Below are 23,512 nucleotides of genomic sequence, written 5' to 3' on the forward strand. Positions count from 1 at the left end.
CACGTGGGTTTGGCCAGGTGATTTCACCTGTCTGTGGGCTCCGTTTCCTCCTCCGGAAAGACGGCGTAATGATCTTGTCCCTCCCTCCGACACCGCTCAGGTGTGAGGATCTTATTTGATCAGATAAGACTGTGTGCTCAGTGTGTGCACCAGGGGCTGTCATGACGTCCTCTGGCCGCAGGGGCAGGAGGTCCAGGTGACCCGGAGGCTGAACCTAGCGCTGCAGGAGCTCACCTTTCCCACCGTATCCGGCCTTCCCGCCCGGCTGACCCTCCGTGCCTCGGCCGCCGTCAGCCTCCGAGTCCGGGGGACTGCCACCTTCCAGCACCCTCTGGACTTCTCTGTGAACGGTTACGTCAAGCCCAGGTAGCTGGCTGGCTTCTGGGAGCTGGAGGAGGGAGGTGGGCGGGCGGGGGCCTCCCCCTACAGCGGGCCGCAGAGAACTGAGCCATTAGCGCCGGGCTGGAGGGGACCCCCGCCCTGCAGACCGTCCCTCGTACCATCACACCGTCAATCCCATGACTGAGTGTTTTTTGTGTCAAGAGACTGTGAGGAGATGCTGGGCAGCTGTGCCCACTTGACGGGTGAGAAAACTGAGGCTCAGTGAGGGGACGTCATGTGCCCAAGGATGAAGCAGGGGCCAGGCCACGGGACTCTGGTGTCCTGCCACATGGCATGCTTCCCTCTGCTCCACTCTGCCTCCGAGAGGAGAAGAGGGAGGGGCGGAGGACCATCTGAGAAGTATGGGCTGGGACTCCGGTGACCCCGCATCACCACCCACCAGGCGGGCAGTCTCTCCGTATTCCCAGTAATGGTTGAGAAAACAGGCCCTAGGCAGGCGCGCTGCTGGTCCAGGCCCCACAGCATGGGAGCATGGGCAGCGTTGGTTCAGGGCTTGGTCTGATTCTGGAGGGGCCCGGGGCCTGCTGGGCGACTGTCCACTCACAGGTGTCCCCCGTCCACCTGTCCCGTCTGTGGTTTCTGGGTCCGATGTGGGGAGCCTGGACATGCCGTGCTACCCGCTCTTTGGCACGAAGACCCCGGCTGGGGCTCAGACTGCCTCCTGGTCCGGGTCCTACTGCCCTGCGTCCCAGTGACAGGGCCTGAGCAGGTGGTTTCGCTGCTCCCAGCCTGGGTCTGCGTCTCTAAGTTGAGGCCGGTGATGGCGAGGTCCAGATGGACCAGATGGCGTGCCTGGCACACAAGGGGGGGCGTGGTGCCCAGAGAGCGTGGGGGTGGGGAGGTGCAGGGGGGGTGGGAAGGGGGACAACGGGGCAGGGGCTGCTGAGAACAGCAGGGGCGGTGCGTAAGGGCATGCTGTGTGTGTGGCCACCCGGGGCCTGCAGGCTGCAGCCAGTGCCTGGCTCTCCCCGCAGTGCCCTGCTCTGGATCTCGGCGCAGATGGGTACAACAGGTGTCCTGGGGCGGGCCGGGCTGCAGTGGGTGACCAGCGTCCGTGGTGCTGCCAGCCTGGATGGGGGGATCCACGCAAGGAAGGGCCGGGACCTCAAGGTGCATCTGAACACCCCAGAGGAGGCCGTGGAGCTACTCAGCTTCAGGTGGGGCGTCCTGCACAGGCGGGAGGGAGCCCGTGCGCGGATGGGTGTGGCCTGAGGGCTTGGGGACGTGTGTCTGGGAGCACCCATGAGCATGTGTGCGTGATCGCCCATGTTTCTGTGGGTGTGAGACGGTGTGTGTGTGACCACATGTGTGTGAGGGTGTGTGTTGCACCCTTGTTGCACGAGCGTGTGTGTTGCACCCTTGTTGCACGAGCATGTGTGCGCATGAGGGTGGATTTCTGAGTCTGTGCGTGCACAGGTATGTGTCTGAGCACGTGTGTGAGTGCAGTGTGCCTGTCTGATTGTGGGTGTGTGAGCGTGTGCATGTGTCTGTGAGGGGGTGTTGGCGTGTCTGCGAGCATCCTGTGTGTCTGAGTGTGTCAGTATGGGGGGGTGTCTGTGACAGGGACTGCGGGGTGGCTGAGAGGAGGAGGGGGAGCCCCCATATTCGTCAGCTCTTTACCGGGGTCCCTCCTGGGACCAGCTTGTCCCCAGCTTCCCAGAGGGGTGAAAGTTGGAGAACGAGTTCTTTCAGATAAAATAGGAGTGAGACCAGGCTCCCCACAGTCACACCTGCTTTGTCTATGTTGTCCCCCCTAGCCAGGGACACTATGTCCTCTGGCTGTCCTCTAGGCCCTTCTCCCAGTAGCAACCAGTGAGGTCCTTTAAAATGTCAAGTCCTGTCACTCCTCCCTCACCCCCCCCCCCCCGCCAACTTGTTTAAAACCCTATACTTGTTTCTAGGATAACCCAAGACTTCATGATTGTCCTTCCTCCTGGGGGGCCTGCCACATCTCACCTGTTTCCTTCCACTACCTCCTGCCCTTCACTCACTCCCTCCCCCTGCACCCTAATTCCCCCTTGAACCGCCCTTCTTCTTACTCTCCCAAAGAGGCCACATTAATCCCACCACAGGACCTTTGCACCTGCTGTTCCCTCTATCCAGCTCCTTCTCATCCTTTGAGTCTCTGCTCACACGTTAACCTCTGCAGAGACCCGGCTAAAGGAGGCCTTTCCCTGTCCCCAAGACAGACCCCATCCATCCCCATTCAGGTTTGTCGTGGCCCTTGTCACTGAGTGCTGTGGGTGAGTTCCCCCAAGGACCCAGGAATCCTGTTCATGACGTAATTCTCCCCATGTCAAGCTGTGGCAGCTCCAGGCCTATCTGTCCAGTGAATGAATGAAAATGACCATCTGGGACTTTCCTCTTTCCTCACCCAGCTCTAAGCTATATCTCGTCACTGGGGACGGCGTGCGGAGCCTCAGTAATGCCCACAGCCCTTTGGAGGCCCAGTCCTGTACTGACGAGAAAGGTATGCGGCGGGGTCTTTGCCTTTGCCTCGGCAGACGTCTGGGTACCGGGGGGAGCAGTGTCGGCTCCAAATGCTGCAGTGGCTCTTCTGCCCTCGGAGTGTTTATATCCCTTAATTATTTGCTTCTGCTTCTAGAGCTCCACCCCAGGAAAATACACCAAAATCACTTAAAAACGCACACTACACAGAGATGATCACTGCATCGTTATTGACAAGGGCACGGTCATAGGTGAATGGCTCGTTACAGGAGCTTACAAGCTGCCAGCCGGTTGGCGCATTTTCAAAGGGTGGGAAAGTCATCGAAGAATAGTTCATACGTGAAACATTTGTGAAGTTGATGTTGCGATGGCCAGAAAGAAAGCTTTATGGGCACATGGCCACGCCTATTGGTTTCCCTGTCGTCTGTGGCCACTGGGGTCAGTCACCAGCAGAGCTGAGCCATTGCGAGGGGACCCTGTGATCTGCAGAGCCTCAGGTTATCTACTGTCTGGCCGTGGATAGAAAAAAATTCTCCACTTTCTTTTTTTTTTTTTTTTTTAAAGATTTTATTTATTTATTTGACAGAGGGAGATCACAAGTAGGCATAGAGGCAGGCAGAGAGAGAGAGAGGAGGAAGCAGGCTCCTTGTTTAGCAGAGAGCCCGATGCGGGACTCGATCCCAGGACCCTGAGATCATGACCTGAGCCGAAGGCAGTGGCTTAACCCACTGAGCCACCCAGGCGCCCCAAAAATTCTCCACTTTCAAGTTGAGGGAAAACACCTGAGCTATCCTGTAGCTTAAAAGCCCCATCACGAAGGACATAGTTCGAGAACACTGGAAAATTCTTTGATAGCAACATCCGGTGAAAAGCAACAAAACTGATAAGAGATCAGAAAGGAAATACACCAAACACTAGTGGATCTTGAAAGTCATTTTTTTTTTTTTTTAGTCAGGTCGGGGAGGGGCCGCTCTAAATGAATGGACACCTTTAGGCAGGGCGTTGTCATAAACGCTGACACAGACGGTCAGTCCCCACAGCTACACCATGAGGCAGGAACCGTTACTGGCCCCAGTGTACAGAGGAATGACATTGAGGCACAGAGATGTTAAGTAACCTGCCCAAGGTCACACAGCTGGCAAGTGGAGGGGCTGGAATTTAGACCCAGGCGGTCTGACTCTGGAGCCTGCCTTTTACACTTGCACTCTCAAAGTCTCCCCCAGGGGTCCTCAAGAGGGGTGGTTTGGTCCCCCGAGGGGCCATTTGGCAGTGCCTGGAGACACTTGGGTTGAACGAACTGTTGTTGGGGTTGCTCCTGACCAACACTGAGCAGAGCCCAGAGCGGCTGCTCACTGCCCTGCAGGACGGCTCCTGCTGCAGAGCCTTCCTCATCCAGCTCCGAATGTCAGCGGTGCCGAGGTTGTCAAAAACACTGACAGAACCCTTGCCCTTGCTGGACAAGCAGCCGAGGCTCCCGCCTAGAATTCTCTGGCTCTCTGGTGACCAGAGCTGCCCGCTCTGCTTTCTCTACAGCATCCCAGACCTGGGGTTGGCAGCTGTGCACGGAAGTCACCTGGCCGGCAGCCGGGCAGCCCTACCTGCTGTCGGTGCCTGTGTTTGCGGCTGTGATGCTGACGAAGCAGGACCGGGGCCTCCAACAGTATCTGCTGGAAGCTACCTATACCTTCCATCCCCAGGTAGGCCCTGTGGAATGGCCCCTTCTTTCCCAGCCATGCTGTGGGTCTCCCTAGGTCTTCCCCTCCGGAATCCGCCTCATAAGGACATGGGGCTCCTCTCTGGAGCTGTTGGGCTGGGTTGATCCATTCGTGGTCTCCCTCCTGCCTCAGGACCCTTGCACGTGCTGATCCTCTGGCTCTGGCTCTGTGACTTGTTAACTCTGAATCAGTCTTCAGAGCTCAGTTCAGGGGTCAGCTGCTCAGGGAAGCCTGCCTGAGTTATCCCCAACTGGTCATGTTCTTTTGTTACTTGCTCTAATAGGACCATGTTTTTCCCCTTTAGATCAATTTTATGTTTTTTTTTTTTTTTGTGGTTTGTTTTGTTTGGGGGTTTTGTTGTGTTTTTGTTTGTTTGTTTGTTTTTATTGTTTTTATTTTATTGAGAGGGAGAGAGAGAAGGGGTGGGAGCAGAGGAAGATAATCTTTTTTTTTTTTTTAAAGATTTTATTTATTTATTTGACAGAGATCACAAGTAGGCAGAGAGGCAGGCAGAGAGAAAGGAGGAAGCAGGCTCCCTGCTGAGCAGAGAGCCCGATGCGGGGCTCGATCCAAGAACCCTGGGATCATGACCTGATCCGAAGGCAGAGGCCTTAACCCACTGAGCCACCCAGGCGCCCCGAGGAAGAAAATCTTTTTTTTTAAATTTTTTTTTATTTGACAGACAGAGACCACAAATAGGCAGAGAGGCAGGCAGAGAGAGAGAGAGAGGAGGAAGCAGGCTTCCCGCTGAGCAGAGAGCCAGATGCGAGGCTCGATCCCAGGGTCCTGGGATCATGACCTGATCCGAAGGCAGAGGCTTTAACACTCTGAGCCACCCAGGCGCCGCCCCCCCCCCCCCCCAGGAAGAGAATCTTAACCAGGCTTCCTGCCCAGCATGAAACCTGATACAGGGGTCAGTCTCACAACCATGAGAGCATGACCTGAGGCGAAATTAAGAGTCAGACGCTTAACCACCTGAGCCACCCAGGTGCCGGATCCCTCTTACGTTTGTTGCTCAAAGCTGCTTCCCCCTTTTCCGTCCCAGCCACTCAGTTCCGAGGAAGAGCTTTGATGCCTGTGTTTCTCATTCCTGTGTCCTCAGCATCTGGCCCGGAATGGGCATTCATCACCCTCCCATGTGATCTCCCAGTTTCTGCTCGTCTCCTTGCCATCTCTTGTCTCCCAGAGAGGTGTTTCAAAATCCTAAAACAGTCTTGTCGCTTCTCTGCTCAGAGCTCTCCAGAGGCTCTTATCCCTCTAAGTGGGAGCTGGATACCTGGGCCTGCTGGGCTGTTCTCCCCGTCTCCTGATTCTTCACGAGGCGTATCACTCTCCACACACTGACCTCTTATTGTTATTATTTTTTTTGATGCTAGGCAAATTGCTGCCCCAGGACCTTTGCACTGGCTCTTCCCTCTCCCACACACCCACTTGGCGCTCTCGCTGTCTCTCTCTCTCGCTTCCTTCGCTTTCTGAAATGCCACTTCCTCAGAGGCAGCCTTCCCTGACCACCCTGGTTGACCCCTTACTCCCACAGAGTTTGTTAGCAGAGCACCCATCCCCTGCTGTTGTGCAATCTTCATTTGTGTCTGGTGGTCCCGTGCTTCCCCTCCCCTGAATGTAGGTGCCATGAGGGGGCATGTCTTTGTGGGTCTAATGCTCATTTGCACTCCCTGTGCCTATAACTAGCCTCGTACAGAGGAGTGACCCTTTCCTGGTGGTGTAAGAATGTTCATCAGTGTACGGTCTTAAAGGGGGCTTGTGTCTTAGGCTGTGTTTTCCTTAAGGCGGACCTGAGCTAAGGATTTGGGTAAAAGTGATAGGTTAAGAAAAGTCTCCCGGGGGGCCCAGTATAAGAGAGTGGGGAAGTTAGGTCAGGGAAGGGAAGAACTGAGTGTGTGGGGGGGGTGATGTCAGGTGAGCTGGCAGCCCCCACCTGGTCCCGGGGGAGCCCTGGAGCATGGGTTACGTCTCAGAGTGTGGTCCCCTTGAGGCTGAGGAGCTGGGGTATTTTTTACCTCTGGGAAAACATAAAGCAGGTTAATGTTCTGGAGGCCCATGTGCTGGGTGTAGCAGTATGTGCAAAGGCTGAGACCTGGGCAGGCAGCGCTGGATAAGGGATGGGAGAGGGTCTCTGCAGGGTGCCCGTGCTGCACGCCATACCTTGTGCCCCCCTCCGCCAGGCTATTTGCTGGACAAAATGAGACCCTGTATGCGTGATCCTGAGTTGTCCCGCACAGTTTTGTTCTTCTCCAGATACCGCCTGAGATTTCCAAACTCCCAGTGTTTTTTTTTTTTTTTTTTTTGTCTTGTGAGGGCCAAGGAGGAGCCCAAGAACTCGCATTTTTTAATGGTGGGGCTGAGGGTCTTTTCCTGGGAAGAGGGAGAACCTTTGGAGCTAGATGAGGTTCTCAAGACTGTGAAGTCCTCTGCGCTTTCAGAAGGACAGCTGGCTCCCTCAGGAAGCTTCGGTTCACCTCTTCATGGGCACGCCCAAATCAGAGGTGCCCAGGGACGTCGGGGTGGACGTCAGGTACAGCTTGCCCCAGGGGAAGTTCCGCCTCAAGCTTCTGCATCCCAGGAAGAAAATGCAGCTGGATGGTAATGAGTGTCCCCTCCATGGGTCGGTCGGTCACTCGGTCCGCTGGGGCTCAGAGATAAGAAACCCGGCAGGAGGTTGTCCCCTGGGGAACGCAGGGGCGGAGCTTCAACCTTGGTCCCCAAACTCTTGTTTTGTTCCCTAGGAAAGATCGAGACTCTGCAGAGCACTTGTGTGGGTCACCTGGAGCTGATACTGGATGACAGGGATGTCTACTACATTAAGGTTTGTTCCACACCCTCAGGCCTCCTGTGTGGGCACCTGCCACCTTCCGGGCCCCTTCGGCCTCAGTCCCACAGTCCCTACTTAATACTCGACATCACCTTTTGTGTGTTAGTGGGTTTTCCCCTTCCTCCTACCGTAACATGTGTGACCTCTTGGTGCTCAGAAACCTATAAAGAAGAAAAACATGGGCTCGAAACTTACTACCTTTTAGGTCAAAAACTGATGTACGAAAGTCATTGGAAGAGGGGAAGTTGAAACATAGCACTCCCCGAATTCTCGGAAGAAATGGCTGTGTATGTCCCAGGCCATCTCTGTGACAGTGTTGCCCAAACGGGGTGTCTGAAACACCAGAAATTTCTCTTGCACAGCTCTGGAGGCCAGAAGTCCCAAATTAAGGTGTTGGCAGGGCTGGTTCTTGGGGCGTGAGGAGGGGACACTGGTGCACGCTTCCCTCCCGTCTCCTGGTGGTCTCGGGCATTCCTTGGCCTCTAACATCTTCTCCCTGTGTCCTCCGTCTGGGTACAAATTACCTGTTTTCAGAAGGATATGAAAAGGTATAGAACCAAGTATCCCACCCAAATGATAGCACACATGGTTATTAAAGTAAATTAGGATTAACTTACTTCCCCAGCGGCACGAACCACTTCCCAAGAATGTTTTCATCCTTGTCGAAAGTTCTGTGGGTCAGGACGGGTCTAGAATTACAAACTCTCCCTGCCACACCTCCCCAGAGCCAACCACTGTTAGGTTTTCGCAGGCGAGTCTTCTCAGAGAGACCTCCGTGGCGGAATTCCCAAGAGCAAAGGGTACTTGAATTTTTCCTCGTAGAAGCTACTTCTGAAGCTTCTACACCAGAGGTCCCTGGATGGGACTCAGCGGGGCCATTGAGGCCCCTGCTGTTGTGCATAAGTTTTGTGTCTGTCAGTCTGCCCCGCTGGGGAGAGGCTTGAGACATTCCGTCTGGTGTTCAACCTGGTCTGGATAAAAACCGCGGTTTTAGCCTCATTCCCACCAAACAGGACGACGTCTGGGCACCAGTGGCATTGGGTCTGGCCTGTCCACCTTGGTGTCTGGGGGCTTCTCAGGTCTGGAGTTGCAACTCTGGCTGGGGCTGGGATTTCGTTGCACAAACAGACTCTCCACTCCCAGATCTGCTTCCTTCCCCTGGGGTGGGGAGAACACCAAGCATCAGGGGAGAGCGCCTTCCTCCTAAAGCCCCAGCTGCCTGACTCCTGAGGCCACAGATCAATGCCAAACTCCCAGGAGCCTGCCAGTTTCCTGGGGTCGTTTGCCAAATACACAAGTGCTAATTGCCTCCACTTCCCTGCAGACCTTCCGGCTGTCCCCCAGAGGGCTGTCTGCAGCCTGCAAACATTTGCTTGTAGAAAACCTCCAGTTTCAGCTGCCCCAGATGCAATGGTAACAGCCGGGGTCTGGAACTTTCCAAAGCCTGTTCTCAGGGAGTCCTGAGTTGCCTTGGGCTCGGAGGCCCTCAGTCCTCTCAGCAAGACCGCAGGAGATGAGGGCACCCAGGCAGAGGACTTGTCTGCGGGGCTTAAGAATGGCGTGGAGGAGCGCGTGGCTTTGAGTGCTTGCTCCCGCTGTGCAGGGATAGGACACCTCGAAGTCCCAGGCTGCCCCGGGAGCCCCAGTTTCCCTTCGACCCAGCTCCTTGTGGCTAGTGAACTCTTCACCTGCTAAAGGTCCCGGTGGTGGATGAAATACTCCCCAATCGTCCTATTCACGGGCCGCACTTAGCTAACGCCAGGCAGCCTTTGCGATCACAACATAAAATTATCACCAAGACCCCCCTTGAAGAGAGAGAGAAGCAGGGCAGAGTGGAGAGCCTCCATCTGTTTTTGGGAAGAGCAACAGGGAGCCTCTAAGTGTATGCCTCTGTGCACACGTGTGCCTGAGCTCACGCACGTGTACATGTGCGCACACACGCGTGCACACACACAGACACACACAGAGTTACCTAGGTCTTCCCTTCCCCTGGTGGGGAGAAAACCAAATGTCAGGGAGCATGCCTTCCCCCCCCCGAGCCCCAATTTTCTCGAGAATGCACGAGAAGCTGGGCGCAGTGGCGGCCATGGACGGAGATGGGGTGATTAAAGGAAGGGATCAAACCCTGTATTTTTCAGTGTCTTCCTCCCCCCCCCCCCAATAGCTATTTATCAAGTACTTACAATGTGCCAGGTACTGGGAAGATAACTCAGTGAAGGAGACACACTTTTCTCCTCTTGGAGCTTACACTGTAATGGGAGAGCCAGTAAATGAGCTAAATAAGCAAATTGTACGGTGATATGTGCTATAGGAAAAGGGAATCTTTGAGCTGGGCACAGGGATCTGAAGTTATGAGAGAAGAGTCTGGGGCTTGGTTTCAGTTTTAAACAGGATGAGAAAGTAAGCCTGATGGAGAGGATAACCCTTAGCTGAGACACGAAGGATGTGCAGAAAAAAGGCACAGATTTCTCTGGGGGAAGGGTGTCTGGGTAAAGGGTGCAGTGTGTGCAAAGGTCCTGAGGTGAGAATGTGCCTGGAGTGTTAATAGCATAGCACACTGGCTCGTGTGTTTGGTGCAGAATAGGAGAGGGGACAGAGAGGTGGGGGGACAGATCACGTAAGGCCTCACCACCAAGGAATCAGAAATGCAAATCATGACTGTCAAGAAACAGGCAGAAATGGGATTTCGAGAGTGCTTAAAATAGCAGACAGTCTGGGAATGGTGAGTTAAGTTTTACACCTTTGGGGTGAGTGGGTCAGCTGGCAGTCAGCACAGAGGTCTGTGGGGTTGGTCTACACTTGGCAGTGACCATCAGGAATAATGGTTGTAGTTGCTTATGGGTTTTCCAGAAAGTCTCAGGCACGGTGATGTGTAGCGTGTGTTTGGGGCTCTCTGTGTGTCCTGCCTGCCAGTGTCCTCCCACAAGCAGTCCCTTCGGCCAGGTCTGCACTGCTGACTTCCAGAGAAAGTCTCACCCTTGTTGGTCTTTGCAAGGACTTTGACTTTGACCCTTAGGTAAATGGGAGTGTGTGATCCTACATGCCTCAAAGGGGTTGCTCTGGTGGAAAGGGTGAGGAACAGACATCAGGGCACAGGGCGGGAGTCAAGACAGCCAGGACGAGGATGCTGTGATGACACAGGGGCTGCTGGCCAGGGCTGGAGCTGGGGGAGTGGTGGAGGTGGCCCAAGTGGTCAGATCCCAGAATATTCTGCAGGGAGAGCTGGCCTAGAGCTGACTGCTGAGATAGAGATAGAGAGAAAGAGAGAGAGAAAGTCCTTAACATTTACATCTGAACTTACAACAAGGACTGCCTACTTTGGAAAAGGGCAAGATGAAGAAACTGGAGAAGAACCAGCCAAGATGGCCATTGGCTAAGCTCTGTCCTCTGTTCTGTCTTAGTTCTTACGGTCAAAGCCAGCCCTGCTGGCCAAGCACCACCCCCATCCCCGGCCCAGCCGCCCCCCACCCCCACCCAGGTGATGCTGGGGCCTTTGCAGGGCCGGAGCGGCCTGTGGCCGGCAGCCGGTGGTGAGGCCCAGCGGTTTGAGGCCCAGCTGGAAGGGAAGCTGGTGACGGCAGGCAGCCCTGTGGTCCTCCTGGCGAACCTCAGCTGGCAGGCCGGCCGCAAGTTGGCCTTTTCCGCGTCACTGAGCAACCTGCTGAGCGACCAGGCCCACCTGTCAGGTAGGAAGAGGGACCCCCTCCTTCCACTCCCTCTCTTCAGCGGGCCAGGCTACAGGAGCCGGAGGGGTAGCCTGAGTAGCCCACATGGGGTCCCCGTCCCCCGCCCCCCAGAATTAACATCCCACCCCAGGGAAAACCTGGTCTGCGCATGTGCTCACAGCTTCCCGCCAGTCCCCCAACACTGACTGCCCTCCATGAGCCACAGAACAGCAGCTTTTGGACCATTTTGATTCTGGCCTGTGTTACACCATGCATAAAATACACATTTTGCGTCGTGACCCAAGTTGCCCGGTACACGGTTTAAACCTTGAACCCCTGGCCTGGCCTGGGCCTGGCCGGTCAGATCCCCGCCCTGACAGCTGACCTGGGATGCGGCCCTCAGCTATGCTCTGCCTGGGATGTTCTGGGAGATTCTGAGGGAATGATGTCAGGGGCTGGGGTGCTGGCCGCCCCGTGGGGGCACTTCGGGAATTGTCCGGGGCCCTGCTCTCGCTGTGTGATCGGGCTGGATGTCCACGGAGCAGGAGCGAGGTTTACCAGATGGCCTAGAAGGCCCTGTCATTTCCCTTCTGTTCTATCCTTATTTTGTTCTACTTGAACATTTTGGCTGAACCCACCAAAGTGACTTTCGGGCCACCCACCGTTACCACCCAGTAATGCAGTGAGCTCTTGGATACCAGCGTTCCTCGGCAGAGACGCGGGCATGGGTTCTGCTAGGACACCTCCCCCCCCAACTTCTGGGTCCCCTGGACGGTTCCCATTTCCTTGGCTTCCCTGGAGCCGGGGTGGGGTGTCCGTCCTGGGGTGTGGGCTGTGGCCTCACCACACCTGCCCCTCACTGCCTGCCCCGCCCTCCCCAAACCTGCGTGCAGTGCGGCTTGAGAAGAAGGCGGAGGATGGGCTGCAGGTGGTGGCCGTGGGCGGCGAGCTCTCTGTGCCCGGTGCGGTGGCACTGCACCTGGAGGGCCTGCTGCGGACACACCGCGGCCTCTGGACCAGCTCCCTGAGGATTAAGTACGGCCTCCTGGGTACGGCGCCCCGTGCTGGGCTGGGGGGAGGTGGGAGGTGGCAGAACCCACATTGTCTCCTGGGGATCCCGCTCTGAGGGCTCAGGTGCCACCTGGTCACCTGGTTTGGCCCTCACCACACCGTCCCGTAGCCCCTGAGCACCGGCCAGTTTAAAAAGCAAAACAAAACAGTGTGTGTTTGGGGGCCAGAAGCCTGTCTTTTAAAACCTCTCTAGCCATAGGTTCCAATGGGCGACATGAAGTGGAGTGCATCAGAGCAGGGGTCGGGGGTGGCTGAGACTGGGCTGGGGGCTCCTCTCCCTGGAATGGGGGTGGAGGGCTGGCGGAGGATGGGCAGGTGTCTCTGGTCATCCTGCACAGGTCAGGCGAGGCAGCTGGCCCACGAGTGCCACACCAGCCAGAAGCTGTGGACACAGAGTGGCTCACAGGTGACCTATGAGCTGGAGCTGGATCACGAGCTCCACTGCACGCAGACCCCAGCCCTCAGCCACAAGGTGGGTGTCCTGGCTGGCCGGGGGTCTGGAGAGAGCCCGCAGCTCGTCCTCACGGAGAGGGGTTTGCTCAAGGTCATGTATGGGAACGGGGCTAGAATTGGAGCTTTGCTCTCAGGCTCCCGTGCCTTGGTTCTGTTGGTCTTTATTGAACGCCTGCAGTGTGTGTAACATTCAGGGGAGAGCTATGCACACGGCAGCATTAGGTCTGTGCCGTCCCATTGCTGGGCAGAGGGGCACAGAGAGAGACAGACCAGACCAAGAGAGCCGTAAGTGACATGGGTGATAGTGCAGAGACTGAGCGAGTGGGACAGTGGGGAAGGCTTCTTTGGGGAAAATAAATTTTAAGCAATGCAACAGTTCCATTCCTATGGAAGCATGCTGTAGGCAGAGGGCATGGCAAGTGCAAAGGTCCTGGGACAGGAAGGAGAAATGGAACGACAGGACCTAGCAGTTCACCAGAGTGGCTGGCAGGGTCAGCAAAAGGGAGAAGCAGGCAGCTGTGCCTTTGTTAATTTCCTTAGTTCACATTTGCCTCTCCTGCTGGATTCTAGCGCCTGTGAGTGCGGGGTCTTCTCGATTCTTTATGCTTGGGTATCTGACGTCCAGTGCTGGGCATCATACTAGGTACTCAGGAAATATGTGCTCAGTGAAGGAATAAATGAATGAGCCTGTATTGCTTGACCTGTAGTTCGGAGATAGGAGCGGAAAGCCAAATGCTGAGTGTAAAAGCCTTGTCCACTTAGAGTCTATCTGGGGAGCCAGAGGCTGCCATGGGAGAGTCCGGGGTAGAGGACCTGGGGTTGGAGCCATTTTCCCATGGCAGCTGGCTCTTTCAGACCCTTCATGGGGCATGCACCAAGGTGAGGCCCACCAGCCACTCGCCTCAGGCTCAGCATTTAAGTAAAGGTTACTGACAACACAGGAGGGTGCACCAGATTCGGGTGCCCCGTCTTGCCGTTCTCCTACAGAACTGTCTTCCCAGAGAAACAAGCCCGCCTTCCCCAGGGTGGGCGGCTGTGAGGGGGCCCGGGGATGGACAGACAAGGCTTTCTTGGGGCTCTCCCTGGTGGGGTGTGTCCCCAGGTTCAGGTGCGGCATGAGGAGGGCGTGGGCTCCCTGCACTCCCAGCTGGAGGCGAGCTACGGGGTGCGTTGGAACGAGAGCAGCGGTAAGAGGCAGCTTCGCATCAGCCAGACCTTCCAGAACAACTCAGGTCCGGCCCTGAGCAATTACTTTGTGGAGGTGAGCCCAACTCCTGCAGAACTTGAACTTGCCCCCACCCACTCCCCGCTGGGAGTCTAACATCTGCAAGGCGGGGGTGGGGTGTTCAGCCGCGAGGATATTTGCCATCAGCTGCCTGCCAGGGGACTTGGGAAGCACGGATCTCCATCTGTAAGTGCGTTTGGGAAATGGCTTCGTTTTCAGGTTTCAGTCGAGGGTTCGCTGTTCCTGGTAAGTAACATACACATGAGTGCTTAGCCGCAAAACAGTCAATACGCTGCTGTAAGGCACGCACTTAGTGTGTTTCTTTTTAAATTGTTCCATATCTTTTTTTTTTTAATTGCAGGAAAAGAGACACAACATAAAATTGACTGTTTCTGCCATCTTTAGGCATACGGTTCAGGGTCATTAGTTACATTCACCAACATCCGTCCCCAAAACTTGTTCGTCTTGAACATGTGAGCCTCTGTCCCCCTGTCCCCGTTCAATCAAAACTGCTCACTCCCCACTCCCCCCAATGTTTGTTATTTTCTGTCATTGTAGAGGGTAGCTATGCTGATAGGGGCTTGGGGGTACCCCGTTGTGGTTTTGATACTGAGTGATGCTGAGATCTTTTCTGCGCCCTTGTCAGCCATTGGTTCGTCGTCTTGGGAGAAATGTCTGTTTAAGTCCTTGGCCCGTTTTTGAATCAGATTGTTTGCTTTGTTGCTACTGAGTTGCGAGAGTTCTTGATACATACGGATATTAACTTCTAATCAGATACATAGTCTGCAAACACATTCTCCCATTTTAACCCATTGCCTTTTCCACCTGTCGACAGGGTCCTTTGATCCTCCCCAAATTTTACCTGTGCATTTGGTCTGATTGATTTCTTTTTACATTTGTGGCCTGGGTTTTGAGTGTCCTAGCTAAGAAATCCTTGCCACATCCAATGTTCTAGTTTTCCACCTTTGCTTTCTTCTAAACGTCTTCTAGTTTCAGCTGTTAACATTTAGGTCTTTGATGCATTTTGAATTAATTTCTATGTGTGGTGTAAGTTAAGTGTCCAGCTACATTCTCTTGCCTGGGGATAGCCCCTGGTCCCAGCTGCGTGTGCTGGACAGGCTGTGCTTGCCCCCGTGGAGTATGCGTGCCGTGTTTGTGGGAAAATCACTTGACAGATGTGTGAGTTAATTTTGGGGCGCCCCGTTCTATCTCATGAGTCTGAATGTCTGTCTGTATGTCCCCGCCGTACTGTTTTGATTACCATAGCTTTGAGAGACCTCCAACTTTCTGCTGCTTTTTCGAGATTGTTTGAGCTGTTTGGGGTCCCTTGAGATCCCATATGAATTTTAAGATGGATTTTTCTGTTTCTGCCACACACACGAAAATGCCATTCCAATTTTGATAGGGGTAGAGTTCAATCTATAGGTTGCTCAGGGGAGTACTGCCGTCTTACCAATATTTAGTCTGTCTGTCTGCGAACACAGGATGTCTTTCTCTGTATTTGTGTCTTCTCTAATTTCTTCCAGCAACATTTTATCATTTCCAGCAGGCACCTGTTTGGCCTCCTTGCTTAACATTATTCCTAAGCATAAAATTGCTTTTAAATACCAATACTTTGGGGCACCTGGGTGGCTCTGTCTGCCTTCAACTCAGGTCGTGGTCCCGGCATCCTGGGATCAAGCCCCGCATCAGGCTCCCTGCTCAGCGGGGAGCCTGCTTCTCCCTCTGCCTGCCGCTCCCTTTGCTTGTACTCACTCTCACAAAAAAATAAAATCTTAAAGTAAGATAATAAAATCTTAAAAAAAATACCAATACCGTGTGATTAAATTCCCCTTGTGAGAAAAATGTCACACTTGAATCTAAAACTCCTTTTTTTTTGGTCCACGACAAGTCATTCCCATACTCTGGCCAGTATTTTACTTTGAGCATTTAAAACACATTGCTGATCTGGATGGAAGGGGCATCTCGTTTGAATTTACATTTCCCTGATAATCAACAAGGCTGAGCGCCATCTTTCTATATTTTTTTCCTACCTCTGCATTACCCTTTCCGGGGACAGCTTTTTTTGTATTGGCATTGGAAGAAAATTAGACTTTTGACTTAATTGGTAGTTTTTTCTATAATCGCAGTATGTGCAGTATGTGTTGTGTTACTATTCTAAAGATTATTTATTTATTTATTTATTTGATAGAGAGAGATCACAAGTAGAGAGGCAGGCAGAGAGAGAGAGAGAGAGGGAAGCAGACTCCCCGCTGAGCAGAGAGCCCGATGGTGCGACTTGATCCCAGGACCCTGAGATCATGACCTGAGCCAAAGGCAGCGGCTTAACCCACTGAGCCACCCAGGCGTCCCCATGTTACTATTCGAAATCATGAAATTTTCGTGTTTTTTTTTTAAGATTTTATTTATTTATTGGACAGAGAGGCAGGCAGAGAGAGAGGCAGGCAGAGAGAAGAGGGGAAGCAGGTTCCCCGCTGAGCAGAGAGCCCCATGTGGAGCTCAATCCCAGGACCCTTCGATCATGACCTGAGCAGGGTCCTGGGAAGCATCTGGTCCCAAAGGTTTTAGGGAAGAGATTAAAGACTGCTTGTTTCTGCAAGCCCTCTCAGGTGTGGCAGACACCACGCTAGCTTCTGGGGAGACACGTGTGAGATACTGTTTACCCTTAAGAAGCTGACAGGGAACAGAAGAGGGAAGGGCAGAGTGGGCAGTGATGAGGCATTTGTTAATGCCAGGCTATGTTTTCAGATACGTTGTTTGTATTATTTCGTTTAACCCCTGAGAAGTAACTAACCACTATCCTCATTCTGCTGGGGATAAATTGTATAAACAGACTCGTCTGAGTTCTCACAGCGACTATGTGGCAAGACTTTGAATTGAAACTTCAGTAGGTCTCAGTGCCCACCTCAGGCTCTTAACCTCTCGGCTGGGCCGGATTGTGCCAGAATTAATTGACTAGAAAATAATTTACTCAGTGATTTGTCAAGACGAGAAAAGACTTCCCAGTTAATTCTATGAGGCCGGTATCATCCTGATGCCAAAACCAGACCAAGACACGAGAAAAGAAAAACTAAAGACCTCTTCTAAATAAAGTTACAAAATCCTCAAGAAAACACTACCAAACTGAATTCAGCAATGTAGAAATGGAATTACACAATATGACCAGATGGGGTTTATCCCCCGAATTCAAGGTTGGTTTCACATTTGAAAATCAGTCAAGGTGTATTACGCCATATTCATGGACTGGTGGAGACCACATGATCGTCTGAACACAAGCAGAAAAAGTATTTGGCAAAACCCCGTACCCTTTCTTGATAAAAACACCCCATAGAGTAGCAATGGAAGAGCACTGATAAAGACCAACTATGAAAAAACCATGGTCAATGTCCTACTTCATGGTGAAAGGCAAAATGCTTTTCCTCTAAGATCAGGAAAAAGAACATCTGCTCTCCCCACCTCTATTCAACATTGTCCTGGAGGTTTTAGCTAGGGCAGTTAGGCGAGAAAAAGAAATACAATGCATCCAGATTGGAAAGGAAGAAGAACTATCTCTGCTTACAGATGACCTTATATGTGGAAGACCCTGATGAATCCGCAAAAAGATCTATTACAGCTGATAAACGAGTTCCTCCAAAGTTGTAGCAGACAAGATAAATACACAAAAGTCAGATGTCTCTCTCTACACTCGCAGTGAAAACTGTGAAAATGAAATTAAGAGAAAAATTACATTTGCAACAGTGTCAAGAAAGGATAAACACTTCAGCATAAGTGTAACAAAAGAATGTAACCTTAATACCCTGAAAACCACGAGACATTGTTGAATGAAATTAAGGCAAACTGAAATAAATGGGAAGGCATCCCAGGTTCTTGGATCGTAAAACAAATGTTAAGATGGCAGCATTTCCCAAATTCACCTAAGTTTCGCTAGTCCCTATCTGTTCCCATCAAAACAATGTGATATTTTTTTTGTTGACATCGACAAGCTGATCCTAAAATCCATACGGAATTGCAAGGAACACAGAGTAGCTCAAACCACCTTGAAAAAGTAGAACAGAGTTGGAGAACTCATTCTTTCCAATTCCAAAATTGACTACAAAGCTCTGATAATTAAGACAGTATGGTAGTGGTGTAAGGATAGACCTACAGACCAATGAAGTACAATTAGGACTCCTGAAAGAAACGCTTATATTTACAGTTAGTTGATTTTGGACAAGGCTGCCAAGACCATTAAAGAGTGGAAAGAACAATCTTTTCTCCAACGAGCGCAGGTACCACCGGATTTCCATGTGTGAAAGAATGAAGTTGGACCCTTACCTAATACCATATATAAAAACTAATGCAAACCAGATTGTAGAGACCTAAACTGAAGAACCATAAAACTCTTGGAAGAAAACTTAAAAGTGAACCTTTACAACCTCAGAGTAGGCAAGGGTTCCTGAGCCATGACACTAAAAGTGTATTAATCAGCAACAAAAACAGATACACTGGGCTTCATCAAAAGTCAAAAAGTTTGTGCTTCCAAAGACTTTATCACAAAAGAGAAGTGACCCACAGAATGGAAGAAAACATCTACAAGTTAATGATGGGCAAGGGAATTCCCCCCCAAATATATAGACAACGCAACAAGAAAAAGGGTTTGGGAAAAAAAGAAAAAAAGGATAGGTATCTCTTTACAGAGGGTAGACACACGACCAACAAGCATATGAAAATATGCTCAACATGATTAGGGAAATCATAATCACAGGGAGATACTAGTACAAACCCACAAGCAAGGTTAAAAACGAAAAAGGCAGGGGGTGTTGGTGAGAATATGGAGATGTGAGAACTCTCGTATACTGCTTAAGATCATAAAATGGCAGGATGATATGGAAAAACAGTTTGGTGTATCTTTAAAAATGTTAAGAACGGAGTTACCGTATGACATAACCGTTCTACTCCTAGGTCCTCGAGAGAATTCAAAAACCTATGTTCACACAAATCTGCATGGATTATTTATAGAGTGTTATTTGTAAGAGGCAAAAAGGAAGAACATTGCAAAGTCTTCTCAACAATGAATGGACAGGGGCACCTGGGTGGCTCAGTGGGTTAAGCCTCTGCCTTCGGCTCAGGTCATGATCCCAGGATCCTGGGATCGAGCCCTGCATCAGGCTCTCTGCTCAGCGGGGAGCCTGCTTCCCTCCCTCTCTGCCTGCCTCTCTGCCTGCTTGTGATCTCTGCCTGTCAAGTAAATAAAATCTTAAAAAAAATAATGAATGTATAAATAAAATACGATTTATCCATATATAGAATATTGTTCAGCAATAAAAAGGAATAAAGTGCTGATACACACTAGAATATATTCCCGTGTGAATCTTGAAATCATCATGGTAAGTGAAAGGAACCAGACACAAAAGACCATGTGTTATGTGATGCCGATTCTATAAAATGTCCAGAATGGGCAAATCCGTAGAACCAGAAAGTAGATTCGTGGTTTCCAGGGACAATGGGGAGCAACGGCGGATGGGTACAGGGCTTCTCTGGGAGCGGGCTGGGCAGCTCCTGATAACCGGGGAACTCAGCCCAACCCCTGGCTGAGTGGTGAGCCGGTGGAATGTTCTAGGTTGGGAATAGACTGATCTGATGAGCATCTCAAGCCAAGGCTCTTCTCCAGTTTGTGCTGCAGGTGCCAGACAGGCAGGTGAACTACCGAGTGCAGCTGTATCACTCAAGCCTTCGCCAGCCACACATGGAGAGCAGCACACACCTGAAGGTGCAGCACAACGGGCGGCTGCCCCTCGTGGCAGGTTTGCAGTGGAAGGACACATCTCGCGCTACCCTGTGGAAGTGGGACGGTGAGTGTCATCTAGGGGAGACTCTTGGGCTAGCAGTTAAGATCTGTGGTCCCCAGGCCTTTGCTCGGGCTGTGCCCATTACCTGGAATAACCTTTCCTTTGCGTTGGTCCGGCCGTCAAGACTCAGACCTTCCATGTGTCCCATGACACTTACGGTTCTATCCTGACAGCTTAGCCTCATGGACAGAGCTCTGCGTTCCAGCCCTTTGCCTGGTTTTCTAGCCTACTCTTACCCCACTTTACCTGTTGCCTGTTATCTGCAGCCCCACTGGCTTCTTTCCCATTCCTGCAAACATACCACAGGGCCTTTGCAATTGCTGTCTCTTTTCCCCGGAATACTCTCTCACTTAAAAAAAAAAAAAATGGATTTTCCATAGCTTATCCTTGAATTAATTTTATTTTTCTTGCAGTAATACGTAGTTTGAAAAATAAAGTAGAAACTATGAGTTGGTAGTTGTTGAAGGGGGTGAGTATTATGTAGCGGTTCATCATGTTATGTTCTGTACTCATATACATACCTGAAATATTCTTTAAAAAAGCTAGCGTATAACAAATACAGTAATCTCCTGTTCCATGTTTTCCTATCCCAAGTTTTGCCTAAAATAGCAACCACTGTAAACTGTTAGCTCTTTTTTGTTAAACCCTTTGGTTCTTAAAATACTGTAATTATATTGTTATTTCTTGATTGTTCTTCTTAAGGCATCCTCGATATATTTCTAACCAGAGAGGATGAGAATTTAACTCTTAAACCAGCCTTTTTTTTTTTTAAAGATTTTATTTATTTATTTGACAGAGAGAGAGAGATCACAAGTAGGTAGAGAGGCAGGCAGAGAGAGAAGCAGGCTCCCTGCTGAGCAGAGAGCCCCATGTGGGGCTTGATACCAGGACCCTGGGATCATGACCTGAGCTGAAGGCAGAGGCTTTAACCCACTGAGCCACCCAGGTGCCCCTTAAACCAGCCTTTTTTCACATAACTATTTCCCTTCATCCTCCTATGAGAGCTGGTCAGTGAATAGTCAATGTTACTTAATTGTGACTGTAAAAATGTCCTTCACAGCTGAGACACCTGGTATACTAAGATTCTAACTTTATGTTTTTCTTGGAGTTATAATTGTCTTTTCCCCATTTGACTAATTTTCTAGTTTTCTCTTTATAATTGTTCCCCGAAGTTTTAGTGTCAGTACAAAACTTTTTCCAGGTGGTCAGACACATCAGATTATGTATCAGCTTGAATTAGTTCTTGTATCTTTCTTGGAGACCTTCCTCCTGGATCCTCTGCCTTTTGGCTCCGATGTAGACCAATTGCACAGCTTTGGTTCTGGGTCAGCCCTTCCCCGTCATCCTGGGAATTCCTTCCACTTCTCTGGGGCACTGTCCTGTTTCTTACACTCGTGTCACCTTGTGTCCTCTTCTTTCTTGGTTTACCCTTTTGTTTTGATCGAGCACATCTTCTAGTAGCTTCCTGAGAGAAGTGTGTTCGTTTCCTAGGGCGGCCTTACCAAAGGACCACAAACTGAGTGGCTTAAAACAACAGTAATAAGGGCTCCTGGGTGGCTCTGTGGGTTAAAGCCTCTGCCTTCGGCTCAGGTCATGATCTCAGGGTTCTGGGATCGAGCCCCACATCAGGCTTTCTGCTCAGTGGGGAGCCTGCTTCCTCCTCTCTCTCTGTCTCTCTCTGCCTGACTGTCAAATAAATAAATAAAAATCTTTAAAAACAAAAACAAAAACATAGCAGTAATATATTCTCTCAGCAGTTCCAGAGACTAGAATTCAGAGTTCAAGGTGTTGTCAGGGCCATGCTCCCTCTGTTACCTGAATAGAATTCTTCCCTGCCTTTTCCTAGCTCCTGATGGAGGCCGTTGCTACTTGGAGTTCCTTGGCTTATAATGACATGGTTCTCATCTCTGTCTCTGTTGTCGCATGGCTTTCTCCTGGGTGTGTGTGTGTGTGTGTGTTTAGATTTCCCTCTTCTTTAAGATTTTATTTGAGAGAGAGAGAGAGAGATCACAAGTAGGCAGAGAGGCAGGCAGAGGGGGAGGGGGAAGCAGGCTCACTGCTGAGCAGAGAGCCTGATCCAGGACCCTGAGATCCTGACCTGAGCCGAAGGCAGAGGCTTAACCCACTGAGCCCCTAGAATTCCCTCTTCTTATAGGGATACCAGTCCTATTGGTTTTAGGGCCCACTTTACTCTAGTATGACCTCATTGTAACTACTTAGATCTATGATGACCTCATTTCTCAAATAAGGTCACATTCTGGGGTACACTGGGTGGGGCAGTTGGCATTTTGTATATTTTTGAGAGACACAATTTAACCCATAGTGGAATATCACCCTGAATTTAAACTGTCTTCGTTCTACCTGGGTAATTTGGCTGAGGAGAGAATTATAGTTTTCCCCCTTGGGATTTTGAGGACAATGCTCCAGTGTCATTTCAAATAGTTAAGATCCTATGTCTGGGTCATGATCCTTTGGTATGTGCCCACTTTCTCACTGTCTGGATGCTTTTAGGAACTTCTTTGTATTCCGAGTGTCTTCAGATCTTTTTATGATGTGCCCTGGTGTATGTCCACTTTCATCCATTGTACTGGGCGCTTTGCTTAGACCCTCTCAACTTGGAAACGTCATTTGGGCCTGGGTAATTGGCTTGTACCCTCTCTTGGATAATCTCCTTCTTTCTGGATTCTGGAATTCCGGTTAGACAGATGTTGGTCCTCAGAAACCGAGCCTCTAATTTTCTTTCTTTTCTCTCTTTTTTTTTTTTTTCCATCTCCTTGTCTTTTTGTTGTTGTTGTTCTGTTTTGAGCACGTATTTCCTCAACTCCATCTGCCCCCGCCCCTTCTACTACATTTTACCTGTGGTTCTCTTGTATCTCCAAGAGCTCGTCTTGGTTCCCAAGAGTCCTTTCCTTACAGTGTCCTGCTCCGAGAACACAACTCCTCTTCCTTCTCGAGAGAATACCTTACAGACCTGGGGGACTTTGAATTTGTTCTCCCTGAGTTTCTCTTAACCTTTTTTTTTCTGAATTCCTATCAGAGGCTTTCAAGTGTCGGGCAAGACTTCGGTATGTGCTGTGTTTAAGGACTGGGCACTCAGCCCTCATTTGCAAGAAACTCTGCATGTGTTTGGGGGAGCACTGTGATGGGGTTCTCTGTTGAGCAGTGGAGCGGGGAGCCCTGTGGTCTGTACCTGTGGACTTTTCTTTTTCTTTCTCTTCTTCCGCAGAGTATCCCCCGTGGGAGGGATGCAGCCGGGCAGGGCCCTGCGCCACTCTATTCAGCATCTCCCTGTCCTCAGCTGGGCAGCACACCCCCTGGCCTCCTTGTATCTGGTCTGCCTACCTCCAGGCCTCCCTGCCTCAGTTTCCCCAGACCATAAATCTCCCATCTCCAGCAGGTGGCAGGTCACCCTTCCCTTTGACAGACTCACACTGCTTCTCATTTAGGTCCCCACTTGATTGTCACTTCCTCATGGGAACCTTGGCTGACCTGGCCAGATCCTTATCAACCCCCCCCCCCCTTTTATTTGCCTTCATGGCACTCAGGATTTTTTTTTACCTAGGTCTCCTTATATGTTTATTTGTTCAAGATCTGTCCCTCCTGCCATCTGCCGCCTCTGGGCTGCAAGTCGCATGAAGGCAGCAGCCGTGCCTGCTTGTTCACCGCTCATCCCAAGTGTCCCAAGCAATCTTGTGTGAATTACTCCTTCAAGGGAATGGGAGTATTCATGACAAAAGACGAGACCTGCTTTTAGTGAATCCTGGAAGGGGAAAAGGTTACGTTGATTGTCACCTTTTTGATGATGATGTTGGTGATGGTATTTACTCTTAAAAAAAAAAAAAGATGTTATTTATTTATTTGAGAGAGAGGGAGAC

At 51.0% G+C, this 23,512-nt stretch overlaps 1 protein-coding gene across 1 annotated transcript in view; it reads left to right on the forward strand.

Moving 5' to 3' along the window:
• LOC309854683 (uncharacterized protein) overlaps nt 1-23,512 on the forward strand; it is a 150,590-nt gene that overhangs the window by 48,224 nt on the left and 78,854 nt on the right. The window contains exons 18-28 of the mRNA XM_082714086.1: nt 182-366; nt 1,377-1,559; nt 2,781-2,872; nt 4,384-4,547; nt 7,007-7,166; nt 7,310-7,389; nt 10,895-11,081; nt 11,954-12,109; nt 12,470-12,603; nt 13,687-13,845; nt 19,460-19,640. Coding sequence (XP_082570212.1) covers nt 182-366; nt 1,377-1,559; nt 2,781-2,872; nt 4,384-4,547; nt 7,007-7,166; nt 7,310-7,389; nt 10,895-11,081; nt 11,954-12,109; nt 12,470-12,603; nt 13,687-13,845; nt 19,460-19,640 — 1,681 coding nt within the window. The remainder of the gene's footprint in view (nt 1-181; nt 367-1,376; nt 1,560-2,780; nt 2,873-4,383; nt 4,548-7,006; nt 7,167-7,309; nt 7,390-10,894; nt 11,082-11,953; nt 12,110-12,469; nt 12,604-13,686; nt 13,846-19,459; nt 19,641-23,512) is intronic.

This window comes from Mustela nivalis, assembly GCF_964662115.1.
Source record: "Mustela nivalis genome assembly, chromosome: 19".
NCBI classification, from domain to species: domain Eukaryota; kingdom Metazoa; phylum Chordata; class Mammalia; order Carnivora; family Mustelidae; genus Mustela; species Mustela nivalis.